This window comes from Pelodiscus sinensis, chromosome 3, assembly GCF_052426305.1.
Source record: "Pelodiscus sinensis isolate ZL-2025 chromosome 3, ASM5242630v1, whole genome shotgun sequence".
Taxonomy (NCBI): Eukaryota; Metazoa; Chordata; order Testudines; family Trionychidae; genus Pelodiscus; species Pelodiscus sinensis.
This window is the reverse complement of record NC_143054.1, coordinates 150,950,689-150,971,816: the sequence shown is the minus strand read 5'-3', so window position 1 is coordinate 150,971,816 and position 21,128 is coordinate 150,950,689. Positions and strand designations below refer to the sequence as shown.

Below are 21,128 nucleotides of genomic sequence, written 5' to 3'. Positions count from 1 at the left end.
AGGTGGAAAATATAATTGTACCTTTCACTGGAAGTCCTCTATGTAGCATTGGGCAAATATCCCATTTTATCCAAATGTAATCGTTTAAAAAAATCTTCTAGATATATATTGGGGGGAGAGCATATATTGGGGGGAGGGAAAGAGGGGAAGGAGTATAATTGCTCCAAAAAATTCCCCAAAGGACTAGTTTACAGAAAATGAATGTGGAAATAGCTAGATATGCTTAAGCATAAGCAGAACTGCATTTTCCAAAACACAAGCCTGCTCTTAAGCTAAAAAGTTGTTTACACAAAAAAAAGGGGGAAATGTCCTGTAAATGTCATACAGCTGAAGTTGTATATCTAACTGTGCTCTCTAGCTTTCCAAAATAATTTGCTTTGTGTATGTTCGGACAAAAGATTTCTGTGTACGGCTGAACAGAGGTTAATCATGCATAGCAGGCAGCTGCACAAGGGCTGAGGAACAGACCTTTGGGTGGGGGAAGGAAGTTGATGCAGCTTGAATACATCAGTACCTGTATCTTTTGTGTTTTGTTTGTTTACTCACTTGAGAGCCGAACTGAAGATTTACCACCAACCAACCGTTTGTTCTTTGTGAGAGTCGGCAATGACACTGTTAAAATGGGTCGGGCTTACTTTAGCTTAAAGGGAGAAAAAAATTCATTTGAAAGGTTAAAAGTGTTTTCAGCTGAGGGACACTGCTGTAGGAAACATCCCATTTCCCCCCCATAATAAAGGGCCCGGTTGTGGAGCCTTTAGCTTTGTGAGCACTTACTCACTCCAACATTGCTGTTGACTGCAGTGGGACTACCCGTGTGAGGTAGTGCTGACCAACGGGAGGAAAGAGTCCACACAGCCGGGCCCGGAAGCCTCTCTATTTTTCTGTCATGACTGAAGCCACTGTTTTATGGGGAAATAGGGAGGAATCTGCATAAAATTTTCCCTGAAAATCAGTCTGGCAGGTGATACAGGAAAGAGCAGCAGAACACTATGGCTGAAGTCGTGCTGTTCCTCACCTATAACTGTATTTAACCACTACTCTCACAAGTCCTTACCTGTTCCATCATAGAAAGTCCTATTACCAGAAATGCTCTGCACAAAAGCATTGCATACTTGCATTAGGGAGACATTACGTTAGGTAAGCAGTGCATTTTTTTTCTTTAGTTGCTTAACAAAAGAGGAAAACAAACTTACATAGACTGGGCCTGGTATTGCAACTAATTATATATTTTTAGAAAAGGATATTGCACTTCCCGAGTAAGGTGAGATTTCAGACATATCTTGTAGGTCACCACACTCAGACTTTATGAGAGACAAAGAGAGACCTTCAGCTGTGCTGGGAGGGTGTGCTGGTGAACAAGGATGGTGATTCATATGGTGCGACGACATCTTGGTCCTCAGACTCGTGGTCTCCCTAGTTAGGTCTAAGGATTCCGGGGAGGCTCTATCTTTCCCTGGAAAGGAGGCAGATGGAGTACCTAAAGGATTCTGAAATGGGTATGCCATGAGGGGAAGCGGAAAGGGATGGCGAAAAGAAGATGTGGTGAAGCCCGTGGTAGCTGAGAGCGGAGACTGATGCAGAGAGGCATGATGGCTGCCAGGCGGTGGGGCAGATGCGGATTGGTCAGAGGAGTTTTTGCGAACTACGAGGGGCAGTGCTTCTGTTTGGTCTGTGGAATTAGGCACTGGCACGTTGCTGAATGTATCTAGTGGATTTGGAATGATGACATCACCAAAGCACTGTAGGCGTTGGTTTGTGGTATGGAAGTTGTGGTTTTCCCCATTCACTGCAAATCTTGCTTGAGGGATTTGAAGAGGTGGAAAGACCTGAGGAAGCTGGCGGGAGGGCTTGGATGAGAAAACTTTAACCACTGTGTCCACAACCTGTGACATAGCAGTGTTCAGTTCCTGTTTCAATGTCTCAGCCAAATGTTTGCCTTCTGGATGGAAAGAGTTTGGCCCATGCTCTTTTTCTTTAGGACCTTCTCTTTTAGGCTTATTTTCTGCTATTTCTTGTTCCCTGATCAGGGCTCTTGCACGATCAATGAACTGCCCTGGGTCTAACTCACACATTTCATTATCTGACCGGCCAACAGAATCCCGTGCTCTAGCATCCAGAATTTCTGAGCGCATGCTGTCTTCAGACAGGTTACCATCTTCATCATTTTCGGAATCAGTGCTGTCATAGATTTGGTAGAACTTTTCCTGCAGCTGGCGCAGCTGTTTCTGCATGTCCTCCAGCTGCTGTTTCAGCTGTCTGCGCTCCTCTCGCTTCTGTTCTTTTCGAGCTGAAACCAGCTGCTGGAAACTCTGTTGCTGCTGTTGAGGCAGCTTTTGCTTGCGTTTGTTTTCTCTGTAGCTTTCTCGGGGACTTACAGACTGCGGAGCCATCTCTCTTTCATTTTCATTGCCCCTTAATGCCACACTTGGGGAATGGCTCATACCCCGAATGATATTCTCCACCCGGGCGCGCTTAGCTCTCAGGTGCTCATCACATAACCGATCCATATCAAACTGGCTCATAGCAGGCCTGCCAAAAGGGGAAAGACACTCTTGGGGGCTGTCTCTTGAAGAGTTGCTGCATACATCCTCCTGATGTACTTCTGAGCCTGTACTAGAGAGACCGCTGGCTTGGAAACTGGGCTCTGTGCCACCATTTTTGTTCATGTTATTTTTCAACAGCTGGGAAATTATGGTTGCTCCTGGAAAAGGCATCATGGCATCTTCATACGAGTTTGCCCTCTTCAGCAGCTTGCGGAGCACATTTGACTTTTCCCCATCTGCATGCTGTACTACTGAATACTCAACATCCTGCTCTGAACCTTGGGGATTCATGGCACTAAAAAATGTTGCTCTTGCCTTTGCAAAAAATGCAGATGCCGTCCCTACCGTCCTTTTCACTCCAATATCAACTCTTCTTCTCTTGGTTTGCCTGCTTAAGAGGGCTGTGCTGTCATGGTCAGGCATCACTGGACTGTTATTGTGCCATCTTCAAAAGCTTGTCAGCTGGGCTCAGCTCAAGAATCCTGGGACCCTGGCCAACAGAACAAAAGGACTGATGAATCATTTTCTTTAAATTTCTCCAAATTTCCTGACCTCAATCCTGAATAAAATGCAAAATGCATAGGCTCTGGGATTTATGGCACATTACAATTATTGCAATTTATTATGCACTCTGCTTGAAATGAAACATTTTTAAATATTTCTGCTTCACTGGTTTAAGATGGATTAAGATTTAAAAAAGCAAAAACTGCTTAAGCACCAGTAATATGATTCTCTTGCACAAATGCCTAAAATGATACTGTTTATCTTCAGAAGAAACAGTAGATTAGAAGAACACAGCCTCGGACAACCAATTGATTAAATTTAGGGCATTGAGATACATGTTACAAAAGAAGATGAAAGTAGTCCTTATTTAAGATTTATTGTTAAAACAAGAAGCTGTATAAAATTTGGATTAAAAAATATCAATTGCAATGTAAAGACTGTAATTGTGTTTTCTAAGGCTAAGAGAAAAGAACTGATAACAAACAACCAAAGGTCAAAATAACAACAAAATAACTTTTACTTAATTTCACATAGGATGGTCTATCCATGAATGACAGAAGCATAGAAAACATATACACGTTCAATATTTAATGTTGCAAAAACTCTCTGAAATCATAATGGCAGCATTTATTTAATGAATCAAAATGCACTAAGATTTTTAAGGGAAAGGTTTGTAAAATACATGTATATTCATTTTAAAAAGCAGAAAGCAAAAAATGGGAAATATCATTAATGTAACGCAGCACATGCCACAGAGTTGCCATTGTTGTATATTAAATTCTCCAAATATTCTGCCCTTTTTGATCACTTGTATTTTCAAAGTAAATCTCAATGTTAAAGCATGAAATTTTTACATTTCATACACTATGATAGGGGGCATTAAATTGTTTATATAAGCAAAACCAAGGCATTTTTCAGAGCTACATCTCTGTTTTAGAAGAGGCTCCAGAAATAATATCTCAAATGCCCAATGAACCCATTCTTACATATAAGATTTTAGATACACAAAACTAGTTTCCTGTGACATGCAAAAACAGAAGAGAAAAAATATGGAAAGATGAAAGAATATAACATCAATCAATTGCATGAGAAAGGAAAATATCTTCTCTTTAGATGAACTCTCATTGTTTCTCAGGAACACAGTATAAAAAGATAACACTTCTTTGCATTTTAATAAAAGGTTTTTGACATAATTTGTGACTTATTAACTAGTGATGCTAAACGCACATTGCATGTAAAGTGCACTGTTTCTTCCTGTTTCTTACAATTGAACACTATACTAAATAACATTAAAATATTTTTCATGCCATGTTTATCTAACATTAAACTTCACGTTTGCTTAACAGTGCACTATCTTCACAATAACAGGGTATATTGCCAAAGGCAGCATGCAGACTTTTTGGAATTGCTCCCATCTTTTTCGGTTCACCTGTAAAAACATCTACGTGCTCCATAGGACTGCATCTGTGGCTAGTTTTAAAGAATGACTATCCATGCAAATAGGCATCATTTCAGCTTGAAATAATCTGTAAAAATCAAGACAGTAGCCAGTGCTTAGATTGGGAGGGGAAAAAGATTTAAAAAATTGCAATGTTCATTCTGTGGACTTTGCCCATGTATTTTGGATGTGCTAAAAGAATTTTCAGAGCTTCTGCATCAACGACTGTTACGAAAAGAACATGATGCTTGTTTATCTTACTGACTCCTTGTATCTAGGAGGTGAAATTAAAAAATAAAAATTCCCTGATTTCTGACTGGAAATCTAGACCTAATAATTGTTGCCAGCACTGTTCAGAAATTGTTGACAAGTGCATGAATTAAATTATGTTATGGAATTAAAAAGAAGTCATATGGCAACTCACTGTAGTCCCAGTTCTGACACCCTTACTCATGCTGTTTAGGGTCTTCTCCTGCAAGTAATGCCACTGGAATCAATGGATTACTCACATAACAAGATACTATTTGGTGCAAGTGATCATGGCAGACCTAATTGGAGGGTCATTTTTGAAGGACACGACACTGCTTCCATCACAGTTAAAGGCAAAATGCCCTTTAACTGCAATGGGGATAGGAACAAGACCTAGGAGAGGAACATCCCAGGCCTCCTTAGTAACTGGAGCTAAAAGGTGATTTTCATAAATGAAAAGCTAAATTCTCTGCAGGTATAAACTCTACTGAAGTCACCAGGTGACATTCATTTACACCAGAAGAGAACATTGGCCCAATAAGAAACAGAAAGAATGTCCACGTTCCTCTTCAAAGGATATGAATGTGAAAGGTACATGAAATAGCAGCAAGAAAATGTTAAGGGCTTTTGTCTCAGTATATAAAATATTCTACAGGCATTTTAGCTTCAAAATAATTGTCACTAAGAGAAAAAAATAAACTGCATCATGTGCTTTTCCTTCCTTCGCTGCATAGTGACATTATGCTTGACTAAAATCCAGCAATAAGTTCCCAGGCTCATATCAAAATCTAATGTCAAGTTTTATGTTTTATGCACTTCCTAGCGGATTCTAGGCATCTGAACAGAGCTTCCGACTCTCTTACCCAATCCCAACCAAGAACGTACGCAAAGAGGGCCTGCTGTATCCTTGAGGTAGTGACTCAGGAAATAGATGGGCCAAAACAGGTCATAGGGTCACCGCTACGCATCCTTCCTTCTGAGATTCCATTTTCCTCTCCCACAAACCAGGCATTAACAACTGCTTCGCAGCGCACTTCTACCTCCAGGAGGGAAATCAGTTTTCCATTAATGTTTAGGAGGTGCTCTGGGGTGACGCACCTTTTTCTCTCCCTTTCTTAGTGGTGGTTGAGGGTGTTACTTGTTGTCTAAGCAATGTACAGTACGTCTACTTTATCCATTGAATGATATTGACTCAATATTTTGGCTTAATGGAGCCAAAATGAGTTCATGTCCAAAGGAAAATAGAACCCAATGGACAGCAGAATGCAAAATTAAATTCAGCAAGAATGTATTCATTGAATATGACACCAATGTTATAAGAGGACTTTGATAATGGGAAAAAAATCTTCCTACTATGCCTGCATATTTCATCAGCACTGTATTTCCTAAATGTGGTACATAGCTGTGTCTGTGTACATCCATTCAGAAACTTACATTTAGAAAATTATGTAATTTTTTACAAAGAAAGGCAATTCTTCAATTCCTTAAAATTGTTAAAGTTTACTTTCTATTGTGGGTCACTTTTGACATTTCCTCTCTGCTAAGTATATTTGTCATTACATCAACACAAGTTCATAGGTAATTTCATATGGGGGCCTGATCCTGTCAGATGCTGAATGCCTCCTGCAAGATAGTGAACATTCTCAGTTCCCATGAACTTCAATGCGAAATAAAGTGCTCAGCTCCTTTCTGAACCCATCTAATAAACTATCCTACATTATTCTACCTAACTTTAAAAAAATCTCATTATAAGACATTTAAGACTAGATCTGTAATAATGGCTGACTTCTGAGTAATGTAACATCCACAAGACATGTAGTCAATATCTGTTTACATGATTAGGTACATATCAACATCACATAAATTTGCAAATAGCTTGCTTTCCAGGCATCTTAAGGATTCATTGTCCTAAAAATCTATTAATACAGATGTCTGTAGATGAGGTATGATGTCAGATGCCTTGCTGTCGTTATCTTGTTTGACAATTGATAGATATGATACATATTCTAGAGATTTTAGAATAGATACTAGATACCTATTCTAGTTTAATCCAAGAAAACTTCTTTACAAAGTTTAGTAAGTATGACAAGCTTCTTCAAAGCTAAATAGCTCTGAAGGAATCTATACGGACACGTAAATACCAAAGTGCTGAATATGAAGAATATTCATTTAGGAATTCGAGGGAATATCATCCTGCAAAGTTGAACATTATTCATTTTGTCTTTTCATCATCTTTGCTCAGGTGTCTGCAAGTTTGTATTCTTCTTATTATTGTAATGCAACTAAAGAAATGTAATATGCTCTTGAAAATAGGGACATGCAAAACTTTGAAATGAAAGAGTTATTCAGGCCATGATTTTAGCTGAGCACGTTAGATGAAAGTGATTTCAGACAGTTGTATCCCACACACAAAAAGATAGTTAAATCTGAAGCACGCATTTCACTTATTAATCAGTTTTGGTATTAAAAAAAACATCTATGCTGAACTATTGAGAAGTAATCAGTGACAAATTCTTTTCTGTAAAATTAATAATTGTTCCTTGGCAATCGTGGTGTTTTACTAGTTTTCAGAACAGTTTTCATGGACATTTTCAAATAGAATTTTTGACAGAGAGATCATCCTGTCTCCGTTCGCTGAGATGCTGTTATGCAGGAATTTGAAATAAAATACGAATAATTAACGACTCTGGATGCACTAATAGCTCCAAAAGGTAAACATAAATAAATAAGCAACTAATTACCTTTGATGCTACATGCGCTAGTCTTTATCTTAAAAACAGAAATACATTCCTCCTTTCAGATCATGGGCATGTAGGGCCCAATTCAGCCCATCCACAGCAACTCCTGTGAAACACTGAGCATCCTCAACTCCCCCTAACTGTCTTGGGAATTGAGGTTACTCGCCGTGTCTCAGACAGTACTCAGCATCTCACTGGTTCAGGCCTTCACTGTTTTGAGGAGAAATAAACCCCGGGGTTGTATATCTGCAGGTTGCATTGTTTAGAAAAAAAGGGTTGCCAAGTGAGAAAGAGATAACAAGCCTACCCATGACATCAAAATGTCAGTATTGTTCTCTTTACAAACCAGTTTAATAATTGTTGTTTAACTGCTTATGAAGAAAATAAAAGTCCATGTGGAATCTATGCATGTACAAAACTGTGAGATTCACAAGATTCTTCCTGCAAACACAACTCAGGCTAGTCTCGATATCTTTTCCAAATTACCTTATGCCATTAAATCAGAATGTGTGAATCAAACAGTCAACACAGTATACTTAGGGATAGAAGAAATCCTGATCTGAGGAATATAAATGATAATAATATTTAATTCTGCAATTAAACACAGATAAGGCTCCCATTTAAAATCTGATATGTCTGATTATTTAATTTGCTCACCGATCAATAAAATATCATAATTTACATTAAAAGGCCTCCTTAGCTTTTGACCTGTAGAAAAGTAAGTTATATACAGAGAGCGTCACTTATAGAACGTTATATGATTTTCTCCATAATTTAATAAGGAACTGGGTAGCAAAGCAAAAGTATATACATTGTACTTTTCCTTTTATTTCTACTCTAACCTTTTAGCATTCAAGTGCCTATACTTGAGTATTTATAAATATTTTAGCTCTGAGGAGGTAAGTCAAGGGGGCCGGGGAAGCAGATGAAATAATGACTGAAATGGGCTGCCATGGAAATAAACTTTATATGCTTGGTGACAGATTATAAAAAAAAAACCCACTCCAAGCATAAGACCTAAAGCACATGTGATATATGCAAATTTATATGTAACAAATCTACCTTAGTGTAAATAATTTTACATACTGTCAGACCTGTCAAGGTGACAGAAATAACAAACACTCTTTAAGTTTTTACATCTAAAAAATAAATAGCTGCATTTCTAAAACCCTCTGTTACTCTATTAGGCAATATTAGCTCTTCTCTTGTAAGGTAGCGAATGTGTGTGTGTGTGTACAGTGTTGTGGGAAAGTACACATGCATATTCACATACTGTACATAAATCTACTACACTGGAGATACACTAGTCATAGCAAGAAATTTGAAATGACCATTGTACGCATTTAGAATCTGTGCCAAACTTAAGTATAGTTCCCCAACTTTTACTCAATGTTCAAATGATTCTCTAGCCTGCAAACATTGACCACTACCATGTACAGTTTATATGACTGACCAATCCTGCTTCCCTGAGATACAATCTGAGCATCCCTACATATTCTTTCTTGAAATGGAGAAGGTATGTGCAGCATGTAGAACTCAGATTAATTCTGGTCTAAGGTGTGATTTCTGTACCTTAGAGAAGAAAGTTTGAGGAGATGCATGAAGTAAGACTTTCAAAAATAACCACTTCGATGTGTTCCGGGTCTCTTTTGAAACAGACTTGAAACAACCTGCTCTGTGCTGTTCATTAATACTCTCCAGAGCCCTAAAGAGTTCCCAGGGCAAGGTTTAAACCAAAGATAAAACCACCGCACAGGTCCTAGCCACCAAAGCAGACAGTCCTGGCTAACAATAAACCATAAATTCATAAAGCTCGCCGGCACAGACGCGGGGCTGAGGCTCTGCAGCGAGAGCCAGAGAAACTTGCACCTGTCTTTCTTGACACAACACACCTGTCTGGCACTGCCCATGCGCATTTCGCGGCGGCTCTCGGTACCTTTCATTAACTGGGGGGGGGGGGGGGGAAGAGAGAATGGGGCGAAGGACTCCTTGTGAGAGCCCCTCGGAGCTGCCAAAACAGCTTCCCAGTCAGAGCTCTCGAGCAAACTTGTGCTCGACGGCTACTTTGCAACCTCCCTTTCTGCGCCCTTTGCCAAGATTTCCAGCCCCCCCACACGCCCTCCTCCGCCGCGCAATTCTGCCTGGTACTCCCCTCGAGGCCAGCCTGCGCTCTCCCTACAGACTCTAAAACTTTCCCTTAACTTACAAAGAGCCGGTCCAGGAAGAAGTCCCTGGATTCCAGCTTCTTAGGGAGACAGCGCTTTCCACACGGACTTGGTGCACAAACTGTATCTATCACACGCCAAGACCTTAAACCTGCAGCGCAAACCAGGCTTTGCATGACAAGAGTACTCTACCAACGTTCCCCCCTTTGGAGACTTAGCTCAATGTAAAGCACACCTCTCCCTTCCCCCTGCCACATCGGCTAGTACCACCCCATTCAGAAAACAGCCTTTCCACTCCATTTACACACATAGCAAAGTAGGGGTTGGTCTGTCATCAGATTAACAACAACAAAAAAGGCTTCACCAACGTGAACAAAATGTCCCTTTCAAAGAAAAATGCCCACCTCCTCAGTGCCCCTGCGGATCAAGAATAACCTTCTCCCTAAACTTGCCCAGGACCTATTTTCAGGCGCTCACTCGACCACATTTGCTGTACATTTCCACAATTCTCAGTTCGTTCCCCCGTGGAAATGAAAGGGATTCATCCTGGAAAAGCCCGGCTAGGGTTAAAAAGAAGAAGTGGGTACATGCAAATGACAGGCAAATGAGAAGGGAGCGAAAGAAAGGCAGCTATAATAAACAAGACAAAGAGGAGGCTCACAGGAGCAACCTCGGAGTTTATAAAGGGGGGAAGGGAAGGGGGAAGAAGGGGAAGCTCGGTACAACAAAAAGAAGTAAAAGACTCCTCGCATTTCCATCCCCAGCAACGTGCCCTCCAACCGCACCGCAAATAAAATGCCAGGAGCCAACAAAAGGTGGCCGAAATGGAGACACGCAGAGAACAGACGCACAATACCCCCCCCCCCCCCCCCCCCATCCAGCCAGGTCACTTACTCCGCAGGACCGGGCAGGCTAGAGTGATGGTTCCATTGAAGCTTCGGGGTAACACATTGCTACTGCTTTGGTAATTTGATTACGGGTTAGTATTCATTTAACAAAGTCAGTGCCATCCCCCCCTGGAAAAATAAGCACACAGTTGACACCGGTGATCAGTATTTCGCTGGGGATTATATGGTCTCATTCAAACAGCCCGTGCAAGTGCCGGAGGAGACGCTTTTAAAGGGGGAAGGAGGGGAGAGAAATACTTACTCGGTGCAAAAGCGACGGAAGAGTCTTTGTGCGTGTGTGTGTGTGTGTGTGTGTGCGCGCCGGCGGACAGCGAGAGGAGAACCGAGCGGGCGAGCCGGAGCGCCGGGGATGATGAATATTGTAATTGGACAAGGGAGGGTGAGTGTGTGAGGAAGAGAATGAGCGAATGTGTAGGGGAGAGAGCCAGAGTGTGAGAGAGACAGAGAGGAGGGGGAGGGAAGAGCTGGTTTGCGCCGCGCTCCGCTCCCTGGCTGCTAGTGCCTATTATTTCTGCAGGCAGCGGGGCAGCCTCGCTCAGCTGAGGGCTCCGCACCACAACAAGATTTACTTTAAGACACAGCTGAAGGAAACAGGAAGACTACACGTCACAGTCTGAATGACGTGGGCCAGGCCAAGCGCCCAATCGGGAGGCTACTTCGGATTGAAGGGGGGATAGTGAACCGAGAACTTGGGGAGGAAAAAAAAGAGGGAGGGGGGAGAGGAGGAGAAACTGGATCCCTTCTCCCCTCACCCAATGCTGCAGGGAAGGAGACTTTATCACCTGATCGGTGCTTCCATGGAAAGAGCCATCTGCAAGCAGCAGCCGCCGCCAACAGCAGCACTTGATCGATCTACTTCTGAATCTTGTCCCCCACTCCAGGTCCTGCCGGTGCTTTGGCAGACCAGTTACCTAAAGAGCCGCAAAGCTAGTCTAGGGGATGGGACTGCACAGCAAACGCTGCGCCGCAGTTATGGATACGGAAATGCCAGGAGACACCGTGCCCAGCTATGTAGTCATTTGGGGGAAGGGGTATTGCAAGATAAAGTAACTTTAAAAAAAACCGAACTAGAAGAAAGTCTTTAGAAAAGTGAGGAGTGCTGGCCAAGGTTCCCCCACGCCACTCACTCAGATTTTACTGAGTTTTCTTTTCTTTTCTTTTCTTTTCTTTTCTTTTCTTTTCTTTTCTTAATTCTATCAAAGCCGGGGCAGGACAGTGCAAGGTAACGTGATGTAAGCCAGTCTGTCCGTGTTCCAGGGCTATCACTGCTCCGAATGCTTAAGAAGTTGTGGCTAATCATCTCTGTCAGCATCATATATAACTACAGCAACAGAAGCATTAAAAAAACACAACAGAGAGATGGCAAATGTCGTGCAATCTAGACACAATAACCCACCCCGCTACTATGAAGGCATATCTGTTTGCATACAGGACTTCAATACTTCTGATGCACTCGTTACACATTTTTTAATTAATTGTTTCAGAACTTCTTAAGTTCTTAATTGCAAGGGTGGGTTTCCTGAGTGAACTCAACTTTCTATTGAACGTGAGACTGCAACTTTAACTGAGCCCAGCAGTTAATTTTTCACATGTAAGACAGAAAATGAACTGTCCAAAAAGAGCATCAGGTTGCAGAGTGTCCAAACAGCTTTTAATAAATCAGATTGATTGCACCTCACGTTTCTTTGCTATGGGCCGCTCTGACTCAGCTCTAATAAAAGAATTATTCTAAAGTTCAGATCTTCTTAAATCTACCCCTAGCTAATTGAACACCAATTGAACTATAGACCGTCCTGTAAATCACTATCGACCCAATATCTCTGGAATGTAATCAGGTCAAAGAGTGCGGTCCGGTTTCACGCTGGTTAGCGCAGATTTACGACGTGTGCTAACAGGAAAGACATCCCTTTTGCTCGGACATGTTACATTTCTATAAGAGAATCACCCCCAATTTGAAACGGATGATGCTGAAGTTTGCTTAAAAAATATTTTTCGGCATACCCACCGCAGGAAAAGAAGGAAGGAAAAGTCAAAGCAGTCAGGTTAAGCAGCTTTGAGAAAGGTAAGAACAGTGTTTAATATGTGTGAAAATAAATATCCGTCTCTTGATTTATGTATGTAAAAATGTTAACTTCTCTGCTTCATAGAACAGCTGCCAAATAGACTGTTGAGAGACAACTCCGCGGGGTTAGCATTTCGTGTCTCGTATGAGCCCCGTCCAATTAATGCACCTAAATGTGCTGGCTGGGAATGTTTCCAAGGTCAGCGAGGCTAACTTCTGAGGCCCGTGTAACTTTTGCATTTTGTTCACTCCTTGTCCTTATTTTCTACATCGTGCCACAAACCCGCTTTGAGCCAAGTGCCCCGGCGCCGCGAACTCCAAAGGCAGGCGTAGAGGTGAGGAAAGAGCCCGAGCTGCGCTGCTCACGCCCAGGGGCAGTCAGCCGCGGGAAGAAAGCCTCGCAGGTGGGGAGGGACCGATGGGCACTTCGGCCCGGCCCCGGGTGGTTTCTACGCGAGTGCATTGCCGTAGAAGTTTGAGCATCTGTTGCTAGGGGCAGTTCTGGGCACTAGGCAGCGGAGGGCGCGTGCAGCAAGCGCAGTGCCCCGGCTGCCAGTGCCCCTGCCACTCCAGCAGCGCCCCCCCTTCCAGCCTAGGGCAGACCTCGCCCTCCGCGCTGCTGGTACGTTGTGCGACTAGGCATGTCGTCCTCCCCCCCCTCCCCCCCCCCCACCGATCTGTCTCATTAAAGGAGAACCACTGTTTCCAGCCTTGACGTGTGGATTTCTGCTCGGCGCGCTGACCCGTCACCAGCAGCCAGACATACTGCGGGTGCCTGACATTGCACAGCTCCCTCTCTGTTTAGGCTGCATTCCCCTCCTCCCCCAAAGATCCCGAATAGCTGATCCCAGTCCCACTCACCCATTTCCCACACGCTAGGTGACTCGGAAAAGTCAGCCACCAGCGACGGGACCCCACGACCAATCAATCCGCACTCCCCAGTGCAGTGTACCACCCCCCTCCGTTATTTCAGAGTGTGGACACAAGCTTAGAAGCCCTCCCAGTCACTAAACTGTTAAACAAACCACCTCTGCGGCACTGAAATGACAAGGTGCCCACGGCTGCTTTGCTTCGCAGGCTGGTGTCTTACCTCTGTGCCATGAGTAGGCGCAGCTCTTCGCCTCCCACGCGGGCTCGGAAGCGCGGTTGCTCCAGTCCCTACCCCTGCTTTTGTTGTTTCTTTACGTCCCACTTGAAAACAACCCAGAAAGTCAGTCAGCTTCCCTGTACTAAGACTCTTCGTGCCCACCCGCGGAGTGTCACGCAACGGGCAGGCTGTCCGCTCTGGGGCGTTCTAGCCATAGATGCCCATGGAGCAGTCGATCAACCTGAACTTGCTGGCGAGCGAAATGCCAGATCAGTGGCAGCTGCAGGAATTCCCTAATGGGAACCCAACTGCTTATGCCCCTCTGAAGTGATGTTTGTTTAACTAACAGTTTAAATGTACACAGAAAAGATCACTTAATATCACTGGGAATAAACATTTAAAAGAGCTGTCAGGGAGCACGGAGAAACCCTACAGACGCCTCCAGTTAAATCTTCCTTCTTCTACTCCTTCCTCCCCGACCCCTGCCAAAGTCACGAATTACAAGAAAACACCTGAGATTAAAAAGCCCCCCATTGCAGCTCACCACATTGCTGAATTGTGGAGCGAACTCAACTTGTAGCGGATAGCGTAACTCTTCCAAGCTGCAAAAAGTGAAACTTTTTGTTGATAATTAAAATGCAATATTACCCAAAAGTGCTCCCTTAGCCAGCTTTGGCTTTGCCTCAGGCCCCAAACTTTCCAGTATCAAGATATTAACAGATGGTAGTAACCACATGGTGAGATGTTGCTTAGAGAATCCATAATTTCACGCAGGCCTAAAGGACCGTGTATACTGGACAGGTCTGCTTTGACCCTGGTCGTTCTATTGCAAGATTGTTTGTACATTAGAGCTATTAAAACATTAATTATTATTAATTATTATTTATTAAAAAGTTTCTTGGATGACGGAAGAGTTCCAAATATATGTGCTACCTGCTTTTACCATTTGCTCCCTTTTTTACTTGTGCAACTTAGTATTTCACCAACTAGAGATGAAACAAAAAAGTACTGACGGGGAGAGGGGAGGCAAATATTTACTGAAAGGAAGAAGCTAGCAGGTGAGTGTATTTGTCTGCATATCTCAGTGCAGTAACGTAACAAGACACAAACAGGAATGCAATTGTTTGGCACTTAAAAGCCCGAGTAATCTTTTCTTTTAGGCAAGGGCATAAATTGCGTGGGGCGGTGTCATCGGCCTCTATTATCTGACCCGCTCACAGGTTGGTGGGAGCAGCAGCATCTGAGCTGCTTGCTAAGCGAATATCGCGAGAAAGAAGCTGCCTGAGAAACTGTTACTGAGCAAAACGCTCTCGAGCAGAAAGTTCGGGATTACACAGAGGGTAGGTGGAAACCCTGGCCCCCCACCCGTGCGTGTTCTCGTTAGGGAGTTCGGCGGCAGTGAGCAATGGTCCCCTCTCGCCCAACGTAGGACTTTCTTTCCTCCTTTGGAAAGCAGTAGCGGTGGCAGAGTGGCTACAAGATCTCCTCGCCTTGGTGCACGTAGCAGCAGAGGGAGCCGTCCCAGCAATGGCCCTCCCTTTCCCTTTCGAAACCCGTCCTTTTAGATATCCCTGCATTGGGTCAGGTCCTACGGCCACTCTAAGTAAGTTCCCGGCCTTAACTTCGGTTTTAAAACACAAGGAAAAGCCTGCCACAGATTCCACAATAAGTCCCCCTCTCCACCCAGGCGATTGGGTTTTGTTGTTGCGGATACCCTGACGGCCCTTGGAGATGAGTGTTCAGAAAAGCCGCAGAAGCCTATGAAATGACCCACTAAGTTAGATGTCACATCTTCGCTCCCGGAATTGGATCCAAGGACTGGTCACGAACAAGTTTTCTGATCCTCTTTATAATATTACTGTGACCATCAATCTGAGATGTAATTGAGCCTGACCCGAACATTTTTGCTTGGCTACTTTTCCTTTCTGGATCCAAGAACAGAGCGCTCTCTGTTGACATATTTTGAGTGTGACTTGTCCCATGTAACGTGAGGCTTCTTTACCCGGTGTGTCTGGCATGCTTCCCCGAGACGCCGGGTCGGGAGTGGGGAAAGGACCTGATTAATAAGAGAAGGGGCTGGAACGTTTTGTGCTTGCTAGAGAAGGACAAATACTATGCGAGCGGAAGCCCCGATTCGCCTTGTTTGAAGTAGGACCTTTAAAAGGGAGGTTCAGTGTTGCTGGGTGAGATCTCTTTTCCGTCGTTGTGCGAGATGCCCTCCTCTGTGCCACGCATCCCGCCAAAAAGTCAAACATGGCTTTGCTGATTAGCCCACCGTGCCCCGTGTTCTCCCCGCTACACCATTATTTGTGCGGAATTTTTAAAAATCGGGGGTCTCTCTGACTAGTTGAAGGACTGCAGGCAACAAGTAGCACTTGGTAATCTCGTAAATGCAGGCTGGGAAACGGGGTTTGCATGGCTCAGGGCGCTTCCTGCAAACAGTTGTAGAACTACTGCGGCGTTACCGCATTTAGCTCCCTGGTGCTGCAAACCTGGCTCGCTTTGCCACGTGTGCGCTGGGAGAGTCTACACAGCCAGACAGATAGACCCTGAGCAGTGTTGCTCAAAAGGCAAGGGGGCGGGGCGAGATCCGTGGGATTCAGAAGTTCTCGATAATGAAAAGAGCTAGGAAACGTTTTTTCCCGCGTCTAAAGATTTTAAAATGCTTTAACAAGCGGGTCTGATTCATGCCGGATGCAGCAAAAATACACATCAGAATCCTGATGAATTGTGAACCTAAATCAAACCTAAATGTTTGGCCTTTTGCATTTCTGCTCTCTTTTCAGGGTTTCGTTGCCCTTCACCCCTCCCAAGCCCCGCGACTGGGGCTCTTGCTCTTTCATTTCCAACGCTGCAACAATTCCAGATTGGCAGTTGGATCATAGGGGCTGTCCGAGTAACGCCCGATCCTGAACACCGCCTGCCTGGCAGCTTTCTCTGGGAGAGGAATGCAAGGCAAGGCGATCACAATCGATCCCCCACCACGTCCTGACTTCAAGCGTTCCGTGGCGATACAGATGGGCCGAGTGAGAGAGCAGGCGTGTGCTTTGCGGGTCTGATCCTGCAGTCTTTTGGCAGGCAAAACGCCCAGGGCAGCCGGTCGACCTTTCGGTCGGAGGACTAAAGACAGCTTCTGCAGAGGTGGAAAATAAACACCCTTTCTCCCTGCAGACACAGGGAAAACGATCCTTCTCCCCACCCTGAATAAGTGGCAAACAGGTGGGAAATAATAATACATTTTAATGAATGATAACGTCATATAGGCTCCTGCTATTAATCACAAGTAATGCTCATGTTACTCTGGGTCTGGAGAATCTCAGGAAGCTAGGAACAAATGCACTGCTAAAGGCCAAGCACCGAAAGGGAGCGGGAAGCATATGTTGCTAAGAAAGCTTTGGTGTTTGGGACTCCCCCCCCCCCCATGACTCCTTGTGCATGGGTGACACTGTGGTGGCTGTGAGAGCGGCAGGACAAGGGTGCAGAAGTGTGTCTGGAAGCACCAGGAGATAGGCTAAATTTGGCAGGTGCGTGACGCGCTGGGATTCTTTCTGTTGAAGGCACTTGAGGATGCCTAGGGCCGAAGCATTTTGAGGCTGGGACTGCACGGAGTGGGGAGCGCGCTCCCGGCCTTTCCCCTTGCAAGCTTCTGCCCGCCTGAGCCGTGGCGCCCCAGCACCCAGTCCAGGCGGTCTCACCGCGCGCCAGGCCTCCGCGCGCACTGGGCTCTCCGCGCGCTTTGGAATCGGTTTAGCGAACTGGCTGCCGCAGGCTCCTGTGCCAGGGCTCGGCAGCGCACGGACTATTTCCCAGCCCCTGCCCCAGCCTGGAAGGGCGGGAAGTCCCTGGGCCAGCAGCAGCTGCCTGGCCACGTGCAGTGCGGCCGGTTCTCGGGCTGAATCCCTGCTCTTGGGGCCAGCCGTTTTGTTCTTCCCTTCCAGGCGCCAGCTGCGGCGGCTTCGTGTCAGTGCACGTGCTGGCTCTGCTCCCTCTCTTCAGCCCCCTGCCCCAGCCCCAGAGCAAGCGCCTGCGCAGTGTAGGGAGCCGATCCCAGGTTAGGCTCGAGCCCCGGAGAAGCCCGCTTCCCCCGCTGATTAACTCAGTCAGCGACGCTGCTTATTCCCAGAGGGCAAGGGAAGTTGGGTCTCCACAAAGGTTCATCCTAACCCACAGCCGGAGAGATTGCACCAAGAGGCTGGGCGTATGGAGACAGGCCTTTTCAGGGGGAAGGACCCTCTCCTGTTACACACGTAGAACCTAGTCGGACAAGGCAGAACCAGAGCTCAAATTTCCTCCAAGTCTGAGCTCTGTCAGATTTGAGGTTCCAGGCCAGCTGCAAAATTAGGATTCTCAGGATTTAACTCCCCCCCCCCCCCACTTCTGCTCCCTCTCTGAAAAGAATGGTGTTAATTACAGGTGACAGGGTGCAGCCGGACATGTTTCTTTCTACCATGAGAGAAAATGGGAGAAGAAAGCTTGAGAAAAATGTTGAGGACCATTGATGACTTCATGATTTTGCACTAAGCCCATGAAATAGAAAGTGATAAAGACATGCTGTTAAAAAGGCCTTCTCTTTAATCATTTTCCTTGCTGCACCCCTTCAGCAATCAAACAGATGGCATAAGGGGCTGAGCATGTGGGATGGTTTTTACCTTCCTCTTGTACTGGAATGCAGACAAAATCCTGTATTACACAAAAAGCAGGAACAACAAAAGTTAGAAATCTATATGTAATAGTAATCTGGGATCATTTGGGGCCTGACTCTGCTCCTATTCACACTTCTGTAAATCAGGAGTAACTCCACTGAACCCAGTGGAATTACATCAATTTGTGTGTGCGAGGACTAGGTCCCTAATATCTTCACCCATTGAATTTAAAGTCTTTGTCTTACACTTCCTGCCCCAACCCTTTCCACAACAGACCCTTAGGAACTGAATACCTTCAGCCTGGAGAGTAAATATGACGAGGTGGTTCAGCAAAATGTAGTTTAATTCATGGATCTTGAATTGTTGGAAATAGAATTGTTAAAAAAAAAACCACTCCAAAGAAGAGAAAGTGAACTAAACTAATCCTATTAAACGCGGTAGCATGTTTCTGTGGAGCGCAGGGAGAGATTAAGCACAGGAAAAGGGATAAGTGCTGCTTCAGTTTCACTAAACTAATGTGACAACTTGTCATTGGAAATCTTTACAGCTTGTTAGCAGATGACTAGCTGATTCAGATATGTTTTCTACCATTTCCTTTGTGTCTGGGGTGGTGTTTTTTCTTTCCTGTTCCTTTCTTATACATGCTGCTTTATTTTGTTTTTTAATCCTTCCTGTCTCCTTCAAGTGAAAACATTATCTTGCTTTAATCAATATTTTGTTTTGAAGATGTCCCTTGACCTTTGTTTGCACAAATTAACCTTCATGGGGACTTCATTCATTCATTAACTGCAGCTGGATTCCATATCCCTTGTACATGTCGTTTGGGGGATGGTATCTTTTTTAAGAGCTCTCAGATCTTATAATGAGTGTGTATAGTAATAAAAATAATATTACTATGTGGTTTAAAAAACTTGGCCTAGAGCTTCTTTCTTTCTTTCTTTCTTTCTTTCTTTCTTTCTTTCTTTCTTTCTTTCTTTCTTTCTTTCTTTCTTTCTTTCTTTCTTTCTTTCTTTCTTTCTTTCTTTCTTTCTTTCTTTCCCTCCATCATTAAAGGCATGATTGTTGAGTAATGGAAAAAGCCATTTCACAACATTAAAGGAAGACTGTTTAGAAAAGGAAGGCCCTGCTGAGGTGTAGAGGAAGCCTGTTTATTAACACTGGACACCTCTTATCTCAGGCAGCTCCAGATGGATCTCCCCTTGGTAATTCCCGCTCTGTGCCAAGTGGGGTTAAGCAGGGTAACCACCTTGACGTGGTCTGGTGATCACTAGGGGAACATCGGCTTCTTCAGAGAGAACTTTAAGTTATTTTTAATTTTCTTTTGTTTTGTTCTTTACCAGAATTGCCAGGCCCCTCAACAGCAGGGCTCTTTGCACAGTGATGTATCTGCTACAGTGTAGGTACACTGGTTTGAAGTGGGGCTTACCCCAGTTTGAAGTTGCACCAGTGAAAACCCTGCTTTACACCCACGGAAGTGCATCCACACTGGGTATTGGCAGAAGTATAGCTCCAGAGTTGCAGAGACCACTAACACAAACAACCTGTCAGTAACTATGGGGTGGAAAAGTGAGGGAAGCAAGCTAGAACTCCGAATAAAAAGGCATGTGGACAGATTTACTTTTCTCATTGTAAATTGCTCACTTTTGGGCCAAGGCCAGGTTTTGATTGAGAGAGAAAATAGCCCAGATCTGTCAATAATTAACTGTCATGCAATTAATGCCTCCTTAACAAATTGGCGCTTGGTAACACCTCAAGTTCAGGCTATTCATGGGAAGAGATTGATTGAGTGGCCCTGGCCATTAAATTTACCTATCCACCAAGTGTTGTTTAATACTGTATTCTGCTCATTTTAAACATTGCATGACTGCATGTGAAAATTAGATGCATTTACCCATAATCCATATTTTGGGGGAGTATTTTTTGAGATTAACCATTTACATTTTCCAGTTCCTGAAATGCAGCATTATTATAATGCATGTCCACATGAATAATATGGGGCTAGATTTTCTCCTGCACTGAGATCTCCCCCCCAACATACCCCTTGTGCTCAGGTTGGTTGGGAAAATTGGAACAGGAGTGGGCAGCCCCTGGCTATGTCCCATTGGATAGTTCTTCTCCACTAGCAAAGTTTCAGCCAGGCAGCTGAGGCCACATTCTGGTCTCAGCTGATGCTATAATTTTATTTGGCTTTGCAACCAGATTTCACCAGGACCTGTGAGGTCAGATGTGTTTTAATAGTATTTAATAGTATTCTATCTCTCTTTTCAAATTATTTTATAATATTAGGGGTAGTTTTGGTGTCCAGTGGGTAATCGTTATCTTGTTAATACTTAAATAAAAATACTTGGACATTTCATCTTAGAAAAGAGGAGACTAAGGGGGGGGGATCTGATAGAGGTTTATAAAATCATGACTGGTGTGGAGAAAGTGAATAAGGAAAAGTTATTTACTTATTCCCACAATATAAGAACTAGGAGTCACAAAATGAAATTAATAAGCAGCAGTTTTTTAGCAAACAAAAGGAAGTTTTTCTTCACTCAGCTCACAGTCAACCTGTGGAACTCCTTGCCAGAGGATGTGGTGAAGGCTAGGACTTTAACAGGGATAAGAAAAAAATAAGCTAGATTGATTCATGGAGGTTAGATACATCAATGGCTATTAGCCAGGATGGGTAGGAATGGTTTCCCTAGCCTTTGTTTGTCTGGAAATGGGTAACAGGGGAGAAATCACGTGAGGATTACCTGTTGTGTTCTCTCCCTCTGGGGCATCTGGTATTGGCCACTGTCGTCAG

At 44.1% G+C, this 21,128-nt stretch overlaps 1 protein-coding gene and 1 long non-coding RNA gene across 12 annotated transcripts in view; one reads left to right on the top strand and one right to left on the bottom strand.

Annotated features, from left to right (window-relative positions):
- PROX1 (prospero homeobox 1) overlaps positions 1–13,951 on the bottom strand; it is a 59,509-nt gene extending 45,558 nt beyond the window's left edge. The window contains exons 1-3 of one of the 11 annotated variants that reach the window (XM_089777443.1): positions 10,787–11,296; positions 10,532–10,653; positions 1,245–3,033 (exon numbers count right to left, since the gene is read on the bottom strand). In XM_089777443.1, coding sequence (XP_089633569.1) covers positions 1,245–2,966 — 1,722 coding nt within the window. In that variant the 5' untranslated portion in view covers positions 2,967–3,033; positions 10,532–10,653; positions 10,787–11,296. Of the gene's footprint in view, positions 1–1,244; positions 3,034–9,044; positions 9,608–9,678; positions 10,492–10,531; positions 10,654–10,786; positions 11,297–11,327; positions 11,457–13,697 lie in introns of those variants that run through there. The other 10 variants (XM_089777444.1, XM_089777445.1, XM_075925189.2 and 7 more) reach the window with 10 other exon arrangements.
- The window catches only part of LOC112544552 (uncharacterized), a 97,086-nt gene continuing 87,389 nt past the window's right edge, over positions 11,432–21,128 (top strand). The window contains exon 1 of the long non-coding RNA XR_012902925.2: positions 11,432–12,607. This is a non-coding gene — a long non-coding RNA (uncharacterized LOC112544552). The remainder of the gene's footprint in view (positions 12,608–21,128) is intronic.